The 20,044-nt window shown below is 39.9% G+C and overlaps 1 protein-coding gene across 11 annotated transcripts in view; it reads right to left on the reverse strand.

Annotated features, from left to right (window-relative positions):
* The window catches only part of Grik1 (glutamate ionotropic receptor kainate type subunit 1), a 299,271-nt gene that overhangs the window by 81,881 nt on the left and 197,346 nt on the right, over positions 1 to 20,044 (reverse strand). For all 11 annotated transcript variants that reach the window (XM_050138615.1, XM_050138611.1, XM_050138617.1 and 8 more), the window contains one exon: positions 11,750 to 11,893. In XM_050138615.1, coding sequence (XP_049994572.1) covers positions 11,750 to 11,893 — 144 coding nt within the window. The remainder of the gene's footprint in view (positions 1 to 11,749; positions 11,894 to 20,044) is intronic.

Raw genomic sequence — 20,044 nt, forward strand, 5'->3', positions numbered from 1 at the left:
CTGGGCAGCTGGGGACTAACAAGCGGGCTCCTACAACATACCAGCAGCAGTGGAAGGGGGCTAGGGCAAATTCTTTCTGACAGGTCTCAGAAGCAAGCAAATGAGTGGTAGAAGAAAAGTAAGCAAGCAAACAAAGACCCCATAACCATACTGCCTTCATCATGACCTCAGGTCATGAACATTAGAGAACTGTATTTGCTGCCATTTCCTCATCGTTTGGTCTTACTGTGGCTCTAGGCAATGAACTTGACACTGAAACATCGTCCACCTCTACTTTTGTTCAATAATTATTATTTCCTCATTAAATTTCTTAGTGTTCTCAGACTTGTTTCCACAGTAACTGAGAAGCTGTGCACTTTTACCCGGTGCTGAGTTTGGGCATCAGATTCAGGTTATGAATTCCTTGCTAGACGGAGGCACTTGTAGGTTGAATCCTCTTACTTGACCTTGACAGTTACTCCAAATATTTATGAATGCTAAGGCTGACGTGAGCAGCCTTTCAAATGTGAGACACCCTTTTAGACAGTGAGAGCAAAGGAGAGGCAAGACACCACGCCAGGCTTGGGGAAACTGCTGCCTCCTGGACATCGTCCCTAAAAAGGGGTCACATGATTACAGTGAGCAGCAACAAGTGCCTGTACTCTACTCATCCCTTGGACCCATCGCCTGTCTCTTGGAGAAGCAGACAGGGACATTCCAGTCTACAGGGCAAAGTCAAAAGCCACATAAGCCAAGATGGCAACGTTGTATGTGAAGGTGAAGGTGGAGAGACAGCCAGACCTGACTCTACCTCAGCTCTGTATCTCATTCCTACTTTAAGTAGGTTCTCCCCCAACACACACAGTTGGATTTATGAATGAGTTCCAAGTCTAGAAATTCTGTCTTGGCCCATGAGTGAAGTCAGTGACACCAGTCACCAAGTACTGACTCAATAATTAAAATAATCATTCATTCAGTTAAAAAGTTTTACTTTACTAACATTTAATGTAGAATTGTGAAAAGATCACAAGTCCAAGGCACCCATAGGGAACATGAGACAGTGAAAGGAGACCAGTGAAAGGTGGCATTTTGTAAATTTCAAGAATTTGTCTACAATTAGCTCTGACTCCTGAGTGGAAGCGTTAATATGTGTAGCACAATGCGTGTAATTCAATTTTATTTTAATTAAAGGAGGCCCACTCTACACTTACTGTAGACACACAGCCCTGATGGACTCACTGTGCAATTAGTGTCTGGCCTAGGTCCCCAGAGTACCACACAGTGACAAATATCGGTAATTCATTTTCTTCTAAGCAATGTCATCTGTGTCCAGTCACCAACAATTTGATGTCAGTTCTAGAAAAGCCATATAAAAACAAATCTGAAGAGTACACAACAATGGCAGTGAAAATAGATATCAGACCATGGAGGAAATAATAAATGGGACCTTTGGACCACACCGCCTGTAGGGGCGTTGGCTATTTCAGGAACTGAGAGGATGCAGTTGCTATATTCCCATCTGTTCAATGTGTAATTATTTTAACTATTATGCATGTTGTTTATAACTCATTATCTTGCAATAGCAGCCTGCACAGTTCACTGCATAATTTAAAAATATGACAACTTTTCTTGCCAAATTTGATTTCCAATCCTAAACCCGCTGACTTTAACTGTATCTTTCCCATGCACTCTGGGGAAACTAATTTTTTATTTTTTAAGGGTTTATCTTAGAATGTGCACCTGGATTTTCTTTGGCATAACCTAGTTTCCTGGCTCTGGGTCATACAGCGGTGTCTCTTCTGAAATAGAATAAATCTGCTCTTGTACGGGCAAATTTGTTAAGTGAGTGGGTTCACAAATCTGAGACATTCATATGCTCGAAGTGGACAGGAATGGAGGGCCTGTCTAATTATCTGGATGATGTGATCAATAAAACCCAGAAAATCAGATTATTCGCTCTTGAAATATGGAAATTACTTGGATCATATTAACCAAATAATTGCCTTTGCAGGAAGAAGCTTATTATTATAGCTAATCAATATGTTATTTATATAAGAAGATGGGCAGATGGCTCCCACGTGGAGCTGAGTTCATATTTCACTCTAGTTAGTTTGATCATATTTAAAGAAACGGTCAGTCATTCTGCTGTTATTCCACACCCACTATTGTCAGAACCAGAGCTTTTATTGCATAAGAAAAATGAGTATGGCAAAGCTTAGTGTGTGGAGAGGTAGAGGGTGCAAGTGCCTATACAAATGCATAAAGGTGCCAGAGCAGAATGTCTTGTATCATCCCCCAGGCATTTCTGTCTTTTTTGTCTTACTGCCTTGAGATGGAGTTTCTCACTAAGCTAGAAGCTTGCCATTTCAGCTGGGATGGCTTGGTACCAAGCTTCCCAGATCCACTTGTGTCTGACCCCCAACTTGGTGCTGGAGTGGTTGACATGCCTAGGCATGCCCAATTTTTATGTGGGTGCCAGAGATTTGAACTTGGGTCCCATGTTGTTTTTTGAACTATATAGCCTTCAAGTCCATCAGTAGTGGAATATAACCTTTCTTTTCTTATGTTGTTCTTTGCCTGGGTGTTTAATTCCTTACAGCAACACGAACTCTTTGTCTGGATGCTTCATTCCTTATAGCATTAGAAACAAAAGTAGAACAGGGGCTCATGCTTGCAGAACAGTGCTCTTAGTCATTGAGCCATTGCTCCAGCCTTGAGCATGACAAGTTCTATTTCCAAGAAACTCAGTGTGTAGGACACATAGAAACACTTCCATAATAAAATGTTATAAATTTAGTGGTAAAGGTTTATGTGGCACTGTAGAAGAGGGAGGAGATTACAAAGAACCAGTATTTTCCAGATGCAGCAGGCAGTTGCATATATAAACACATAGTGATTGTGACAACAATAAGGAAAACATGTATAAATTCAAGCCACAGAACCCCCAGCATGAAGAAGGCAGCTGGACACAGAGTTCTACCCAAACCATGGGCTGCTGTCAATTAATTACTACTGGGAAAGGGAGTGTTAGTTTTCTTTAAGAATTTGGCTCTTGGTAGGTCAACCATAGCCAAACTGGTACTCACACACCCAAGAAAATATGGGCAGCACACATTGGAATTGGTGGGCTTTATTAATAAAGTCAAATATGTAATGAAGGAAGAGCTGATCCGGGATGAGTTAGGTGAGCAGTGTGAAAATGACAAAAATAAATTTTATGAAATTTTCACAGAATCAATAATAAAAATGTTTGTATGGTACTTGTGGAGAATAGTGCAAAGGATAAATGTGTGTGTGTGTGTTGTTATTTGAAACACTTTCTAGAAAATGTGATTGCTGAAATAAACTGATAATATTCAATGTCCTCAGAAGAGGGAGCTGTAGGAAGTGCATTACTGGTAGACAGGATCAGAGGAGCACGAACCCAGGAAAACCCCAAGGAATAAGCACTAGGCCTTAACCTCTGGGTCTGGGATGAGGAAAGGGAATGAACTAAAGCTTTGGCTAATAAAACTTTGCACACTGAAGTTTTTCACACCTGCTAGACTCATTTTTCTCTAAGAAGTTGGAGGTAAACTGATAATGAGAGTAGTGGCTATTGAGCTGGGACTTGGCGGGAATGATCACAAAGTTGGATAACTGTCAACAACAATGAAAAAGCTGAGTGGATCTAGCAAACAAGATCTAGGGCTAGCCCTGAGAATCCAGAGACTGTCAGACACCATAGATTTTACTTGGGAATCAAAATGCAATGATAAATAATTATTTTAGGGTCAACTTTTCAGGCTAGGCATCTTAAAACTTATCTCACCCTCTAGTTTGCTTAAATAGCTTTATCATGGAAATTCTGTGGAAGTAGCTAAGATACAGATGAAAGAATAATTAGAATGGTTGTCAATAAGGTATAGGTCATTTTGTGAGGAAAGATAATCCAAAAGCAGGTGAGAAAATGAGATTTACATAGAGTGAACCTGAGTGGTATGGGAGGTCCTTCTGTCTATGTGTTGCTTTTATTGGTTAATGAATAAAGAAACTGCTTTGGCCTTTACAAGGGCAGAACTTAGGTAGATGGTGAAAACTAAACTGAATGCTGGGGGAAAAGAGGCAGAGTCAGAGAGAAACCATGCTGGAGCCAGATGGAACTTTACCTGGTAAGCCACTGCCACATGGTGATACACAGATTAATGGAGATGGGTTAAATTTATATGTAAGAGTTAGCCAATAAGAATCTAGAGCTAGTGGGCCAAGCAGTGTTTTAAATAATACAAATGTTTCTGTGTATTTCAGGACTGAGCAGCCGGGAACAAACAAGTGGCTCTCTTACAATACCTGAGGATGCTCTAGGCAGCAAAAGAAGATGGAGGAGGTGGCCGAGTGGGTAAAGAGATTGTTGTACAGCCACGAAGACCTAAGTTTGAATCCCCAAATCTAGGTAAGAAGTTGGGAATGGTAACGTGCATCTGTGACCTCAATGCTGTGAGTGGGGAAGGGAGGTAAGATCCTTGAATCTTTTTAGCAGCAAGGTTAGTGGAGTGTAACAGTTTCTAGGTTAGTGAGAGATCCTTCTAGAAGGTGAAGGTGGAAGGGATTATGGAAGGTCCCAGTAGTCAACTGCTACATATGTGCACATCCATGTTAATTAACACGCACACACACAAGTGCACAGACACAGACCACACACACACAAAAAAAAAAAAACAAGAAAAATATCACATGTGCATGATGACATGAGAAAGCCGGAAAGGCTATAAGAAGCAGGGCTATTTAGTAGAGCAAAAGGTTCTCTAGTTGTATTGGACAACATTCCAAGATGAAACCTATGACCCATGTTCTTTATAAACCCCTCCCCAATAACTTGGTGGTATCTTTCACCTTCTTCTGACTCTTTTCCATATTTCTGATGGGTGATTGTCCACCTGGCCAATGACCAGATACTTCAGGGACAACTATCTAGTAACTATGGTGATTGCTATGGTAGTCTCTCTTCCAAATTCACACTGAAACTCAGTCCACTTGTGAGCAATAGTAAGAGGATGGCTTTAGCAGATGATGGGCACTCTTATGCAGGAGCTGGGACAGACTAACTAGTCTGTGTTTACTCTTTCTCTCTTCTGCCATGTGAGGACACAGTCAAAGAGACCCTCAATATACATCAAATACCAATGACACTGACTTCTCAGACTGAAGAACTATTAAAAGTGTGTATCTATTCTTTAAAAAATCCACTATGAAGTATTTCATTTTATCTCCACAAACTGAAACACTTACATATAACATGATGTATATATGCATGTAAGTGGAAAAACCTGTAAACTATGAAAGTTAATTTTTATCTGTCTAGATTTCTTATTAGCAGAAAGACTGAAAATATATAGTGTTTCTTTAATGGTACATATTCAAAATGTAAGGGCTGAGAGCGATGGTTCTCATTGATATGATGCAAATGAGGTGGCTATGCTGAAAAGTGAGACATAAAACTGCCAAAGTTTTCAATAAATGAAAATGGAAGTGTTTCCCCAAAAGTAGAAATTTGACAGAATTTGTGGACCAGACCCAATGCTATTGGGATCATCTGTGGGAATCTTGTCCTGATAAGCAAAAATAAGTGACGTATAAAAAGTGTTCCTTTGTAGATATAGTAGAATATAAGCATAGCAGGGTTTACTTCAATGTTTTATTTTGAGTGTGTGTGTGTGTGTGTTGTGCAGTCATGTTTGCACTTCTGTGGACATGTGTGTGTTGTGCGTATGTGTTTGTGCGTGTGCAGTCATGTTCGCATTTCTGTGGACAAGTCCATGTTGGTGTGTGTGCGTGCGTGTGTGTGTGTACTTGTGTATGGAAGCTCAAAGTTTACTTTGTGTATCTGCTTGCTCACTTTCCACTGCATTGGTTGAGGCAGGATCTCTCACTGAAAACGGAGTTTTCCCAGTTCTGCCTAGTCTAGCCAGCCAGCTTGCCCTGCACATAACTACTGAATATGTCTCTCAAGTGCTGGGATTCTGGGTGACTGTTACATATGCCCAGCTTGTATATGGGATGTGAGGAGCATGCCTTTGGCTCCCTACTCATTGGGGCAAGTTCTCTACCTGCTTAGCTATCTTCTAAACTCTCGATTATTCAAAGAGCCCAACTTTTACCCAGTCCTCATATAAAGAACCAAGTAAATAAAGAAAAAGTCCAAGTCACAAATCAATATTGAGGCATCCACAGGTGATTTGGTTAAAAAAAAAAGTCATCCTTTACTTTTTCACTTTTAAAAATTCGAACTTAAGCTGGGCGGTGGTGGCGCATGCCTTTAATCCCAAGCACTTAGGAGGCAGAGGCAGGTGGAGCTCTGTGAGTTTGAGGCCATCCTGGTCTACAAGAGCTAGTTCCAGGACAGGAACCAAATAAAGCTACAAAGAAACCCTGTCTCAAAAATCAAACTTTTTTTATATAAACTTATTTTTAAATATATAAACTTAAATGTTAAGTTTATATATTTAAACTATAAATTTTATTCTATCAAAAGAAAATGTTCACAGCAAAACAGTGACAAAAAATCTGCCCAAATTTTATGCGATGCACCGTGACACCCCATATTATATAGTTAATATATATTATATATAATATATAGTCATTTGGAAATAAATTTCATTCTTGTATAGTAAATCTATTTTAGAAGAGATCAGTTAAGGCACTTGTTCTATAGTTTAAGTTGAAATATTAATTCAGAAAAAAATTATTAAGAGTTTAGTAGAATTTAATTTCCTAGGTTCAGCTCAGCAAACATCTTTTAAACATCTGCCATGTTGTGACTTTTGTCCTTGTCCCAGGGAAAGGTTGTACAGTGCTTGAATGTCATGTGTTAAAAGTTAACAGTGAGAGCTGAAGGAACTGTGAGACAAAATGAGGGAACCACCTAGAAACACAAGTTGAAGAGGCTAGCTAGAGAAAATGAGTTCAGAGTAAAAATTAGCCCAAGGGACAACTAAGAGACAGACTTTCAAGTCTGAGGAGACAAGACAAAGTGGGCATTATTAGGCAGGTTTTAAACCAGCAAGAGAAATCCACCTGTCTCCACTAGATGAAGAACCGCATGGTAGAACCAGGAAGCCACGAGCAGGTGTGTATTTCTAGATGGTAGAAAACCTACTATGTACTTCTGTTTTATATGTATCACCACAAAGGGGCTGTAACTCAGAAGACAGAGCCTGGCTAGAGGCTATCTTAATATTCCAGAAGAGAAACTATGAGGGTAGTGAGTCGGGAAAGGGGCTGCAGCATGCCCAGGGCAGACTACTTCCGAGACTGCCCAAAGTTTCCAAGTATTTTATGGGGACAGTGGACGAATGGCTTGCATCGGTTTTAATCCAGGGTCTGGGACTCTGAATATTGTTCACAATCCCCTGGCGTCTTGGGCCGTACCTTGCTACTGCTCTTCCCAATACTTGTGACTGGAGAAATCTTCTTGGAAGCCTGGGTGTACCCGTTCCCACAATGAGTGCACTGAGATGCTCTTGGCTGTCAGACCACACACCAGCTGGTTCGTGATACTTTGCTACAGTGACTTGAAAATGCCGAGCCTCTTGAGTTGATTGCTAATTGCTTAGGGTCTTTTTACTTTGCTGAGTAATCATGTGTGTGATTATCGGGGGGAGTCCTCTAGATCCCTAGTTCTTTGTATTTGAGCACCCATGAGTCAAATACGCAGCTTCTAGGTCCCTCTGAAGCCCCGCTACAGTTTCTTACCCATATTTATACAAACTACCTTCTCATCCTAGATCCCAATAATAATCATGGCACCAATGACAGAAACAGAGCTCACAGTGTGTTGGACAATGCACTAGATGAATGACAGCTGTTTTACTGATGTACATTTTTAACAGAACCTTCCATTTGATGACAGTTACCATTTATTGGGTAGTGACTATATAACATACATTTTGGTAGGCTTTTTATGTAATATGTGTAGAGTTCACATTAATATATGAAGTTTTTTTATCCCCAAGTTATAGAAGAAAGTGAGAAAAGTTAAGTTAAATGACTAAGTTTATACAGATAGGAAACTGTAGTTAATCTCAGATTTATGTTCACCATTTAAGAGATAAATAGGTTGATAGATTTATATGACCCACCACTGCACATGGTATCAGAGTCAGCAGTGCTAGAGAACATGTCTGGCCTATACTTTGTCTCTGATGAAATATTTATGGACGCATTAATGTACTGAGTGCAGACCATCCCCTGATTTCGCCTGAAGGTTGCATGTATTCTCCTTTTATCTTCAACATACAGCTTAATTTTCTTGAGTACTTTGTGCAAAAGCCAATGAGGTGAGATTGAAAAAATGCACAGCTTCGAGAAGGACAAGCAGAATAAAATGTGACAGAAGAATTACAGTTGGAGTAGAGGTGAAGAGTCAGGATCAGAAGGTAGGAGCTATGGCTTGCATTGGACATAAGTCATGATCCTGACAAATATGGAAGTTTAGCAAGAAGTCAGGGATTTTAGCATGCATATATGGCATGTTCAGGAAGACATCAAAGATTCAACAAGGGCTAGCGACAGTGTAGGGGATGAGAGAGATGCCATGGGGCTTTGAGAACAAGGTCACTAAGAGCCTATCAATCCTGCTAAATGGTACAGCGTTTATATTGTGCTATGGGATAGCTTTAGATGAAACCTGATTTTTCTCAGTTTGGTGAGAGGGTTCTCCCTTGTGACAAAGTTAATATTATGTGGAGCAGGGACTGGGGATATAGCTCATTGACAGAACACTTGTCTAGAATAAGTGAGACCCTCTGTTTGATACCCAGAACCACACAAATATTATTGTCCTTGTTAGTTTCTCTTGCCAGCTTGATACAGCCAAAAATCACAGAGGGCATCTCAACTGAAGGATTATCCATATCAGACTGGTAGGTGGTCATGTCTGGGGGAATTATTATCACCAGTGATTGACATGGAGGACACAGCCTACTATAGGTGGCTGGTGGTGCTCACGGCAGGTGGTTCTGAAGTTAAACAATAAGGTTGCTTAAGTAGGAGCCAGAAAGAGTGAGCAGGAAACTCCCAACCTCTGTGGTTTCTGCCCCAGTTCCTGCCTCTAGGTTTCTGCTGAGCTTCTGTACCAATTTCACTCCAGCGAGAGACTGTTGTCTGGAAGCAATAAAACTTTTCCACCCCTAAATTGCTTCTGTTTAGTGGTGTATCACAGGAACAGAGGAGCAAGCCAATCCAACCACTCTACAAGACGGTGTTCTTTTACACTCTACAAGACGGTGTTCTTTTACATTTTGTTGAGCAGACCATTATCATCTTCTACTGTATACATCTGTTTAACACATCTCCAGGAAGTGGACTCTGGAATGTGCAGCGTCATGTTCCAAACGGTCCTCGATCCCACCCCTTCTACCGTCAGCCTCGCATGCTGAATGGTAAGTTAGTTTAAGGTACGCATCTTAGCGGCTTCCTAACTCAAAATGCTGTGCACTTGTCCGTATTACTGTCCTGGCAGCTTTACCTTCTGTGAGGAGGCTGGCATCACTCCATAAGTTCAGTGTGCTGGCTCACCCTTCTCGTTATTTCCCAGTCAGATTTCCCAGGCTAGAAATCCTCTAGAAATGGGAAATGACTGCAGGAATTGACCTGAGAAAGTGTCAGGACCTAGGACTTTACTTCATGTTTTACAATGAAATCCGATACATGCAAAATTTGATGATGTTCTCAGTCAAAGAAATATCAGCATGTTTCTGTTTAATGCTCATTTCATCACAGAATTCCCTCTCTACCTGTTTTTCAATAGCCGGGGGCATGAGTCCTGATTCCCCACCCTACCATCATGCCTTCCTCCCAGCAGGGATCAACACTCTGCCAAAGGTAGCATATGCCAAGAGTCAATGAGAGAATAGGAACATTGCTGTCAAATGCTTTTGTATTCTCCCCTGATAGCCTTCCTTTCACTCCCAAACCATGGATGTTGAGAGTGGGGAGTTGCTCTTCCTAGTACAGAAATAGAAAATGTGTTCTTGTTGTCCATGTCATCCCTTCTCTTGGACTCATTATTTTTTTTTTAAACATACCTCCATGCAGCTTGGCAATTTCGTCTTCTCATGTAACTGAAGTGGGAGTAAAAAGGTGCCCGGAGTGGTTTGAATGTTTGATCTCAGGCTTCCTTATGGTTTTTGCCTCTCCTGCACTGGCTTAAGGTAAAGGGGAGCCGGATGTTTTCTTGTTAAAGATCGAGGCAATCAGGATGGAAATTCAGGACGTGACTATGACGAGCACAGGGAGAAGGGAAGGCCACGTGACATTGTTCTACTAGCCACAGTATGTCAGGTTTATGTAGCTGTCAGAGAGCGGATTGCATGTCACCGCTATTTGTCGTTGCCAGTTTTAAATTCCTGGCACCATCCTCAGTAAACTGAATGAGGCTATTATAAGTGTGCATTCTCATGCCAAGGGAAGCCAATATTTCAGATGCTTACTGGACCCCTTCACTATTCTTTACAAATAGTAAAGTACTCAATTTCTGTACGATAATGCTGAGAAGGTAGATGGCCTATTACCATTTCTCAGATCAAAATTCCAGACACGGAAAGGTTAAGTGTCTAATCTTGGTTATGTTGCTCATAAACATTAGCAGAGCTGGGGGTTATAGCTAAGCAGTCAGTGGGGACAGGACAGGAAAGATAAGCTAGAATTTAAGGAAGAGCTCTTCTTCAGTCTTCAAAAGAGCAGGCTTTGCACCAGAAAGTAGATACCCTATTCCCAGCACTGCAAGTTGTCTTCTCTCGGCTCTTGAACTCTTACTTCTTATGTACTTCCTTTATCTGCTCCTTATATTTATGGACTCAGCATGTATGGGGAAGCAGATTGAACAGCAGAGAGGTGATCTGTGGGTTTTGAGGAAATCAGCAGAGATCCATTTGAAACTGTTAGATTTCCTTAGTCTATAGTGAGCCTTCTCCATCTGTATTCTATCCCCACATATGCTTCTCAATTAGTGTATTGTCTCTGACTTTCTCCAGTCTGGATAGGGAAGAAGATAGTCTCCACTGGAGAACCCACTTCTGTATCCCACAGAGAAAATTCTAGAGCATGTCATGGATTGCGTGCTTACTCAGTCAGATTTTCTGCTCTCAAGATTCTTATTTTATATTGCCAAGTCCACAAATACCTAAAAGTGCCTGCTGGTCTTCAAGATAATCCAAAGGCACACATATTTTAAGAGTCCTGGAAGGGTCTTTGAAAGAGAATTTAAATTGCCCCAGAGAGCAAGATAAAGTATGTATAGCCTTTAATACCTGGATATTAACAGAGAGCTGCCTCTTCCTAAATATCCTCTACTCTTAAGAACCTTTAGGACACTGAAGAAGTTTTCAATAGAACCACCCTTTTCTCTTTTGTTACCAAAGGGGAAAAATTGCTCTACCATAAAGAGGTCTTTGGTTAGCCTCTGTGGGAGATCAAGAACCCACAGTGTGGGAATTAACATCCCTATGGATTCAATACCTCTAAGTTCTTATGTGTGGAGAGACAGTCATAATTGGAACACAGCTGACGTGACAGACAGTAAGTAGTGCTAGGATCTAGTAGCTTGCTGGAGCATTGGAGCATAATATGTAAAATACGGAATAGTTCCCATAGGCAAGCTTCTGACCTTGAGATCTGAGAAGACCAGTTGACAGTGACTGTTTCTCCATTAGCGTCACCATGCCATTAGAAGCACATCTAAAAGGCATGCTAAATGGCGCTAAGCAAATGAGCTACAAGAAGGTACACTTGCCTCTTTGATCAGGTTCATAAATCTGGGCCCAAGGCGCCACGGTTTGTGTCGATGGCACTGCAGGGAGCTGACAGTCAGCTGTGAGGCCCGATGCGAAGCAATGGCTACCATATACACAGCGTCGTACATCAGAGCTGCTTCAGTCTGTGGAGAAAAATATGGACCATGCCATCAGTTCCATCTTTATTACCTCCCTCTACCTATGCATTTGCCATTCCTTCCTTGCTGTCTGTCTGTGCTTAAAGACCTTTTGTTCTTTAGCCAAACAGTTTTCAGTCACCGATTGCTGTTTTTCTACAAAAGAAAAGCTTACACTCCAGAATAAATTAGAATCCTGTTTGGTTTTTGAGTTCTTAATAAGAAAGCAAAATAGAAACTCAGGTCAATGATAAAAGACTTTATTCCAGAAACATTTTTGGAGTGTCTTCTATGTTAAACTCAGTATTAAAGTAACTACCTTGAGATCAAATCTACTAAAGTCTCATTATTTCAATATCAGCTCTTGCCTTTTAGCACCTTCCTTCCTTCCTTCCTTCCTTCCTTCCTTCCTTCCTTCCTTCCTTCCTTCCTTCCCTCCCTCCCTCCCTCCCTCCCTCCCTCCCCCTTCCTTCCTTCCCTCTTTCCTCTCTTCTTCTTCGTTTTGTATTTCAGAAAAAACAAATTCTTGCTAGCAAATAGAGCTAGTAGGTGATTGTATTATTATTAAGGTTACTTGTGTTGATCAGACTTGAGGAGGGAAGTTAAAGTCCATGGTATGAAATTCGATGGCTAGCTCAGGGAAGCCCTGTGAGGTACAGGTCTGTGATCAGAACAATTTACATTTGCTTTCATGAGTTACCATGAAAAAGACTGGACGTCGTTAATTCTCTTTTGGAATAGTTATCTTTTCCTTCTTTTCCTCATAAAATTCTTCTCACTTGCTAAATTTTATATAATACTCATAGCATTTTGTCAAATATACTGCCCTGTGGTTTGGGGGATAAAAATCTTATAATACCCTCATATTTTACTGGAGGGCTTTCTTTGCAACTTCAAATATATTAGCTCATTTGAAATTCTCAGTAATTCTCCAAAGTAAGCAGAACATATAGATAAAGCTACTTATTATATGTAAAACTGACCTCAGGCAAAATATTGATTTATGGAAGCACATATGTATATAGCTGGAAACTTAACAGAGTTAAGCCTAGAATCCAGGTTCTAGCAAAATTTTGTATGTGGTTTTCTGAAATTAGTTGATTCATCCAATATTTGCTGTTAATTATGTTTTCATGCAGGTGGAAGGAGAGCATAAGTGATGGACGCTATACCTTGCATCTCAACAGTTTTGAAGCAAGAAATATCTTTATTGTGGATGCTTTTTATTCCGTTCAGTCTCCATCATTGAAATGTCAAATTGTTTTGAATACTCATCACTTGATTAGAAACAATGTGGATTTGTTTTTTTTTTTTTTTTTTTTTTTTGAGAAAGGGTTTCTCATTGTATCTTTGGAGTCTTCCTGGAGTTAGTTTTTGTATATCCGCCTGCCTCTGACTCCTGAGTGCTGGGATTAAAGGTGTGTAACATGACCGCCCAGCTAACAATGTGATTTTTTTAAAAGCAGAAACTGTTCAAATTCAGCATTTAGTACCTAAGCACAGTTCATAATATAGAAACAGTTTACTAAACATTTACAGAATAAATTATTATTGATTCATGTATTAAAAGATAGTCCATTTTTTTTTTTTTTGGTTTTTCGAGACAGGGTTTCTCTCTGGCTTTGGAGCCTGTCCTGGCACTAGCTCTGTAGACCAGGCTGGTCTCGAACTCACAGAGATCCGCCTGCCTCTGCCTCCTGAGTGCTGGGATTAAAGGCGTGCGCCACCACCGCCCGGCAAGATAGTCCATTTTTGTAATGACTATATAATACTAAGATTTAACATAAATCATTTTGCTTATATACTTGACACAGAGACGTGAGGTTGATGGTAGTGGCACTGGCAACTGCTAAGCTTAATTTTTTGATTGACTCATGATTTATATAATCCATTTTGTTGATGATAAAACTGAGTCTTGTGGAAATTAGCTGGTACACATCTACTCTGCTAATCACTTATAGGGACAGAGTGTAGCCCCCTGCTTGCTTCAAGTTAGCACCCATGTTCTTCACCATTCTGCTACCTTTACTTGGTCCAATTGGGAGAAAGTGAGTATAGGCAGGTTACTTTGTAAAGCAGAATCAGTAGTCACAGTGGACATTTATTGAGCACTGATTATACATCTGGCCTTGTTCAGAATCCTTGGGAAACAAGGAACTTTTTATCATCCCTTTACTTCTTCATGGAAATAAAATTAAGAGATTAAGTGGTGTCTAGAAAGCCAGCGTTCGGATCCTTAAAATTGGTGGTACGAACTCAGGTTCCACCTTGTCCAGTTATTTAATGATCACAAGAGTAGTTTGATAAAGGCTAAAATCCAAGGCCATATACTACTTGCCAGCATCATAAGCATCTTGTTTATGAATGATATAGTCTTCCAATTATGAACTATTTAAAAATTAGTTTCTCTATTCTTTGAGAATTTTATACATATATACAGTGTATTTTGGTCATACCTACCCCACACTAACCTCTTCAGATTTGTTCAGACCTTCCATTTCTCTGATCCAATTTCATAAACTTTTGTTCCTTTTTTTACAATTCATTGAGTCCAATTAATGTTGTTCATATGATCATGAGTGTAGGGTCATACATTGAACCACTGGCAACCTATGATAAGCCAAATGCCTGGAGAAAACTGATGACTTCCTCCCCTGAGTAGCCATAAACTGTCAACATGCTCTCAAATAAGGCAGAGCCTCATAAACCTATTCATGTTGGAAGACCAACTGGCTTGATTTTGGACAAGCATTGCTTGGGTAGTTACAATTACTGTGAATTCATGAGTTCCATAATAGCCCCAGAAATGTGCAGGAGACATATATATATTCTGTATTCCTTATGCAAATAGTGAAGTATTAGGACGTGGTGGTAATTGACAAGACAAACCAACGAGATGCCCCATCACCACAGAGACAAGGACAACTGGCATACTACTGTATTCCCAGTTGTGAGGCTGGGAAGAAAACTGGTCTTTGGAGAACAAATGGCCAAGAAGCATAGTTTTCTCGTTACTCTCTAAATTTGGAAACAGTTGTAATAGGTAAGTCAGGGATGGGGGAAATAGTCTATGGGAACTCTGCTGAGGGTGCAGCCTCATGGAAGCAATGCTACCACCTGGGAAACTCTAGTACTGGAGGAAGCATTGCTCCTTTACATTGCCATGGAGCACATAGCAGGCAGAATGCCCTGTTGGTGAGTGAAATTTGTGAATGGGTTTGAGGAGGTAGCAAAAAAGATCAGCACACGCAGTCTTAAAATTCAGTAGTTAGGAGAGAAATCCCAGAAGGTTCACTGAAGGTTTGGCAGTGTGGGTGCCATCATTTGAACCTCAGTGAGTAAGTACTGGTTTTAGATAGAGACCAGGAGAAACAGAGGAAAGAGGTTACAAATAGAGCAAGCAAACACACTGGAAAATGCCTTTGGTCACCCCATGTCACAGAAGTATCAGATAAGGACTCACCCTGGTCAACTGGCATAAAGAATGTGTCTCTCATGCGTAAATAAGAAAATAAATAAATACTACAGTAATCCTCCTGCTCTAGTTTCTCAAGAAGGCAAACTTTTGATGTATTAATTAACACTTCAGTTGATAAAACACTCTTTATAATCTCAAGATTTTTATTGTCTGTCAGTGGGGTAGAATAAAGGTTGATTACACTTTGCCTGTCAGAATGTCCTTTGTTCTCTCCCCGACTAAAGCAGCGTGATAAGCAAATTCATCCCTATATCAAAGGGGTGTGTTGCTGTCTGCAGTATTCAGTGGAATGACACTATGTTGGTATTATACAGAGTCCCGGAAAAACAAATTGATGTAGAGAGGCCACTTTCTCTGGGATCATAGCCAGGACCTAAACTCTGGTTCCCTTTGTTAAGAAAAATGTTGCCTTTTCTGTTAATCCTGTAGGCTGCTATCTTTTATCTCGGGAGTCTCTGTGAAGACTCAAAGTGGATCTCCAAAGACATCTTTCCTGTGGACCACAACTGCAGAACTATTATATGTAAGAGAGTAGAGTGACAATCCCCACTCTGCCTCCCATTAGGAGTGCATTTATGAACCAGGAAGGAAAATGACAGATAGGGCTCTATGACTTCTGTCTCCTTGGTGTTACCGAATCACACACCATGTTTATATCTGAATGACGAATGTTCTCCATAAACTCCGGTATTTGAATATTGGGTCCACAGTTGGTGGTGCTGTCCACTCCCTTTGTTTGGGGTTTGCAGTTGAAGATGTGATCTCTCCCTGTCTTCCTGCCTCAGTAGTCTGTTGCCACCCTTCCCCCACCATTATTGACTGTCTGTCTAAAAGGGTCAGCACAAATAGACTCGTTCTTCCTTAAGTTGCCCTTGGTTATTTTGATTTATCTCAGCAAGAGTATGGTAACTAACACATATTGCAATGCTCGATGATCAGAGAAAAATCATGCTGAAAGTGAGCCATTCCATCTCCCCATCAATACAAAACTATCATTTGAATGAGCTCATAGTACTCAGGGAAAAATGTACAAAAGCAAAAAGAAGCAAAGTAGACTTTACGAAAACCATTCTAGACTTTAGCTATGCTAATTAACACTCCAGTTGGGACAAAAATACTTTAAAAAAATCTTCAGATGTTTTTGACTAGTGCTTTTCACTGTTTTGAACTGAGCCAAGCAACAGTTTTCTTAGCTCAATTCTTAAAGCTTGTTTTTCTTTCTTTAATTATATCTGTGTTTAAATCTAAATTCAACTAAATTGAATTTGGGTGTGACTGACTTCTCTATTTTCAGATATAGATGTGTTTTGACATATATGATGACACTCCTTGAAGCTGTTTTAGTGAACAAAATTCTAAGAAAAACTTTAATAAATTGTCTTAAAAATGAATAAGTCAACAGGTAATCAAAACATACTTTCCTCGTGATATTATTTTCTAATTCTTGCCTGCTCACACCTATAATCTATAAATGTATGTGACACATGTAAGAAAACGACTATGGTGGATACATGCAGTGCATCCAGGAGAACTCCAGGATGAAACAGATGATGGTTAGACAACACAATTCTGTTATATCAATGGGATTATTTATAATTACTTATTGTTCTAGTGGTTTTTCTGTTGTTGTGATAAATATCCTGAAATTGCAATTTATTTACAGTTCCAAGATACAGCTCATTGTCTTGGGGAAGTCAAGGTAATAACAATGAGGATCACTTCCAAAAACCAAGAGCAGAGCGAGAATAAATGTGTGGATCTATTCCTTCTCTTTTGCTTATTCAGCTACCTTTTTAGTTTTCTTTTGCATAATACCTTTGCATAGAAAATGGTGTTGCCCACAATGGGTTGGGTTTTCCATCATCAATTAACAGTCAAGAATATCCACTGTATACATGCCACAGACCAGCTTGAGCTAAAAATTCCTCTTTAAGTTTCTCTTCCCAGATAACTCTAGGTTGTGCCAAGTTGACAGTTAAAACTAACCAGTGTCCTTACTATTAATGGTATTAGTAGTTTATAAATTATTAGTTTATAATAATTTATTATTTGAGAATAACTTCCATCTTCATTAATAAGCCATGCTTCTTGCTTGTAAGAACTTTGGCTTTCCAGAGAAATGTTTTGGGGCTATATGAATATTCCTCATTTAAACATCTTTTGTTTTGGTATGATCTTAATTAAATTTATCTTCTGAATAAATTATTTTATCAAATGCATAGTTATTAAAGCTTTCTTTAAATGGTGATCCTGCCTCCAGGAATCTCAAAATGAGACGAGCCTGAGAGCTGTCTCCTCCCATTTTATATTCTTCTCTAGAGCTGGGATTAAAGGCATGCACCACTACTACCCAGTTTCTAGTGTCGCTACTGGGATTAAAGGTATGTGTCACTACTTCCTGCTCTGTAAGACTGACCAGTGCAGCTGTTTTGCTCTCTGAGCTTCAGGCAAGCTTCATTTATTAAAATACAAATGAAAAATCAGTACAGGAAGGTGCTGTGTTATATCACTGTTGTTTACTCTTATTGGCAAGCCCTGTCATAGTTATTGGAACTGATTCTACAGCATTCCACTGAAACACTCTCCTTTTATAAATTCTCATTTTTTTTCATAAAATAACATTTTGTGAGTAGGAGGCGCGTGTGTGTGTGTGTGTGTGTGTGTGTGTGTGTGTGTACTACACACAGTACACTTGTAGAGGAGGAGGACAACCGCCAATGTTTGTTCTTACCTTCTACCCTGTTTGAGACTGTTTCCTTTTTCTTTCTGTTGTTGTCTGAGCAATGAGCTCTAACATAGCCCAGAAGTCTCTGAGAATTGTAGTTTTCCCTTCCCAGTTCACTGTAGGAGAATTCAGATTATAGATCCATCTGTCCCTGAATTATAGATTTAGCTGTCCCTGAATCTATGTGAGCTCTGGAGATTCAAACTCAGTTCCTCGCAGATGTGTTCAGAAGAAACAAATACTGAGTTATCTCTCTAACCATAATTCTTCTTTTATTATTATTAATAAAATAATGATAGAAATACAAGAATTTCTCAAACCTATTGTCCATCTGTTTTTTAGACAGATCATGGCATCTTCTTTAAATTAGGTCCCACCTTTAACATCCTTCCTGCCCCGTGGGCAGTTGCTGTTGTTAGCTCAGGTGACTGGCAACAACACTGGGGAGAAAATTTATCTTATGCCAGCCTGACTCTGTGAAAACTTTATGGCTCTATCTTCCTTGTTCCATGGTTTTCAACTTGCTGAATATATAAAAATCATCATTCTGTCAGCTCCATGTAATTGAACAGACTGAAACTTTTGTTTTCCGTAAATTAAGCCATTCTTGTGAAGGATATTCAAAGTTTGGCATGAAGCTATGACGTTACCGGTGTGAGAATAGCTTCCAACTCTTACTGCCTAGAATTGCACAGTGGGCACTGGAAAGACTTATGGGAGAGCTAGATCATCCTGGGATAGAAATCTTGCTGGAACCAGGAAGGTGACAGTCCCCTTGCTTTTCTGAAGTCTAGCTTTTCTCTGGGTGTTTGCTACTTGCTTTCACCCAACACAATGTTTCAAACGGCAGAAGACTCATTTGTGCCCAAGCACTTTCCGTCATTACCTCTCAGATCACTGTGTGTTTTAAGAGTTGTTTCAGGCTTGCAAAACAGTCAGGGGCTCTGAACACAGAACCACCCAGAACCATTTAATTCATTCATTTATTTCCTCCATTTCACTTGTTCTTCACAGGAAAATGAAAAAGGAAGTTCTAAGTTCATTTTTCACTGAGATGATACCTTTCAGTTATCAGTAAATTGCATCTTAGCAGCAAGAATGCTTCTCTGGATGATGGGAACGGAAAGTGAGATATTACACCAATTTAGAATGCTATTCCCTGCTTGCATTCCCAAATATCCCTCCCCTTAGTAGCACTGTTCTTACAAAGGAAGCAAGGGTTTTTTTTATTATTATTTCCTTCTATTTTCTTCACCCATAGAGCCTCATTAGAGATCTAAAGAACGGGTAGATACATTTGACAGCATGAGACAAACGATGCTTTCTCAAAGATCTCTATGAGGCAGTTTGCAAGTTTCTGTTCAGGCAGCTACCTCTGACTCTTTTGCCGTCGGTGTCAGGAGTGACATATTACTGGAGTTAAGCGCGGCCAGCGTCTGCAGAAGGGTGCCCATGTGAAGTTGAGATAGTCAGGACGTGACCCCAGTGGCCACGTGGAGCTCTGGTGTTTGTCTGTACCTGCTTCTGCAGACTCGTTCTGGATAATGACTATGAACAGGATGTTTCTCACTCCTTTGCACTCGTCCGCAGAGACACACCCCTACGGGTGAACACTCTTTCCTTACCCTTTCTTCTGTTCCTGCTCTCTATTTGAACAATGATGATAGCAACTTAATTTTTTTTTTGACAAGTGCAATTGGAAATGCAAAGATTACAGCTTCTGATAATAGCCAGATGCAAGATTGAAAATGTCTAACAATCGTCTTTCCTTCTCTCTTGAACATTCTCAAGGTATGTATTATAATAACATATACTTACACTATTGAAAGCATAGTAGATGCTTAACTTTACTTCTATACAGTTAAAATGTAATCATGAGATTTCATTAAAATTATATGCTGTCCTTTACAATCTTTCTGCCCACATCTATACCCTTTTCCACAGTGATATGAAA

Source organism: Alexandromys fortis, unplaced genomic scaffold, assembly GCF_014885135.2.
Source record: "Alexandromys fortis isolate MF-2015 unplaced genomic scaffold, M_Fortis_MF-2015_v1.1 scaffold_11, whole genome shotgun sequence".
Taxonomy (NCBI): domain Eukaryota; kingdom Metazoa; phylum Chordata; class Mammalia; order Rodentia; family Cricetidae; genus Alexandromys; species Alexandromys fortis.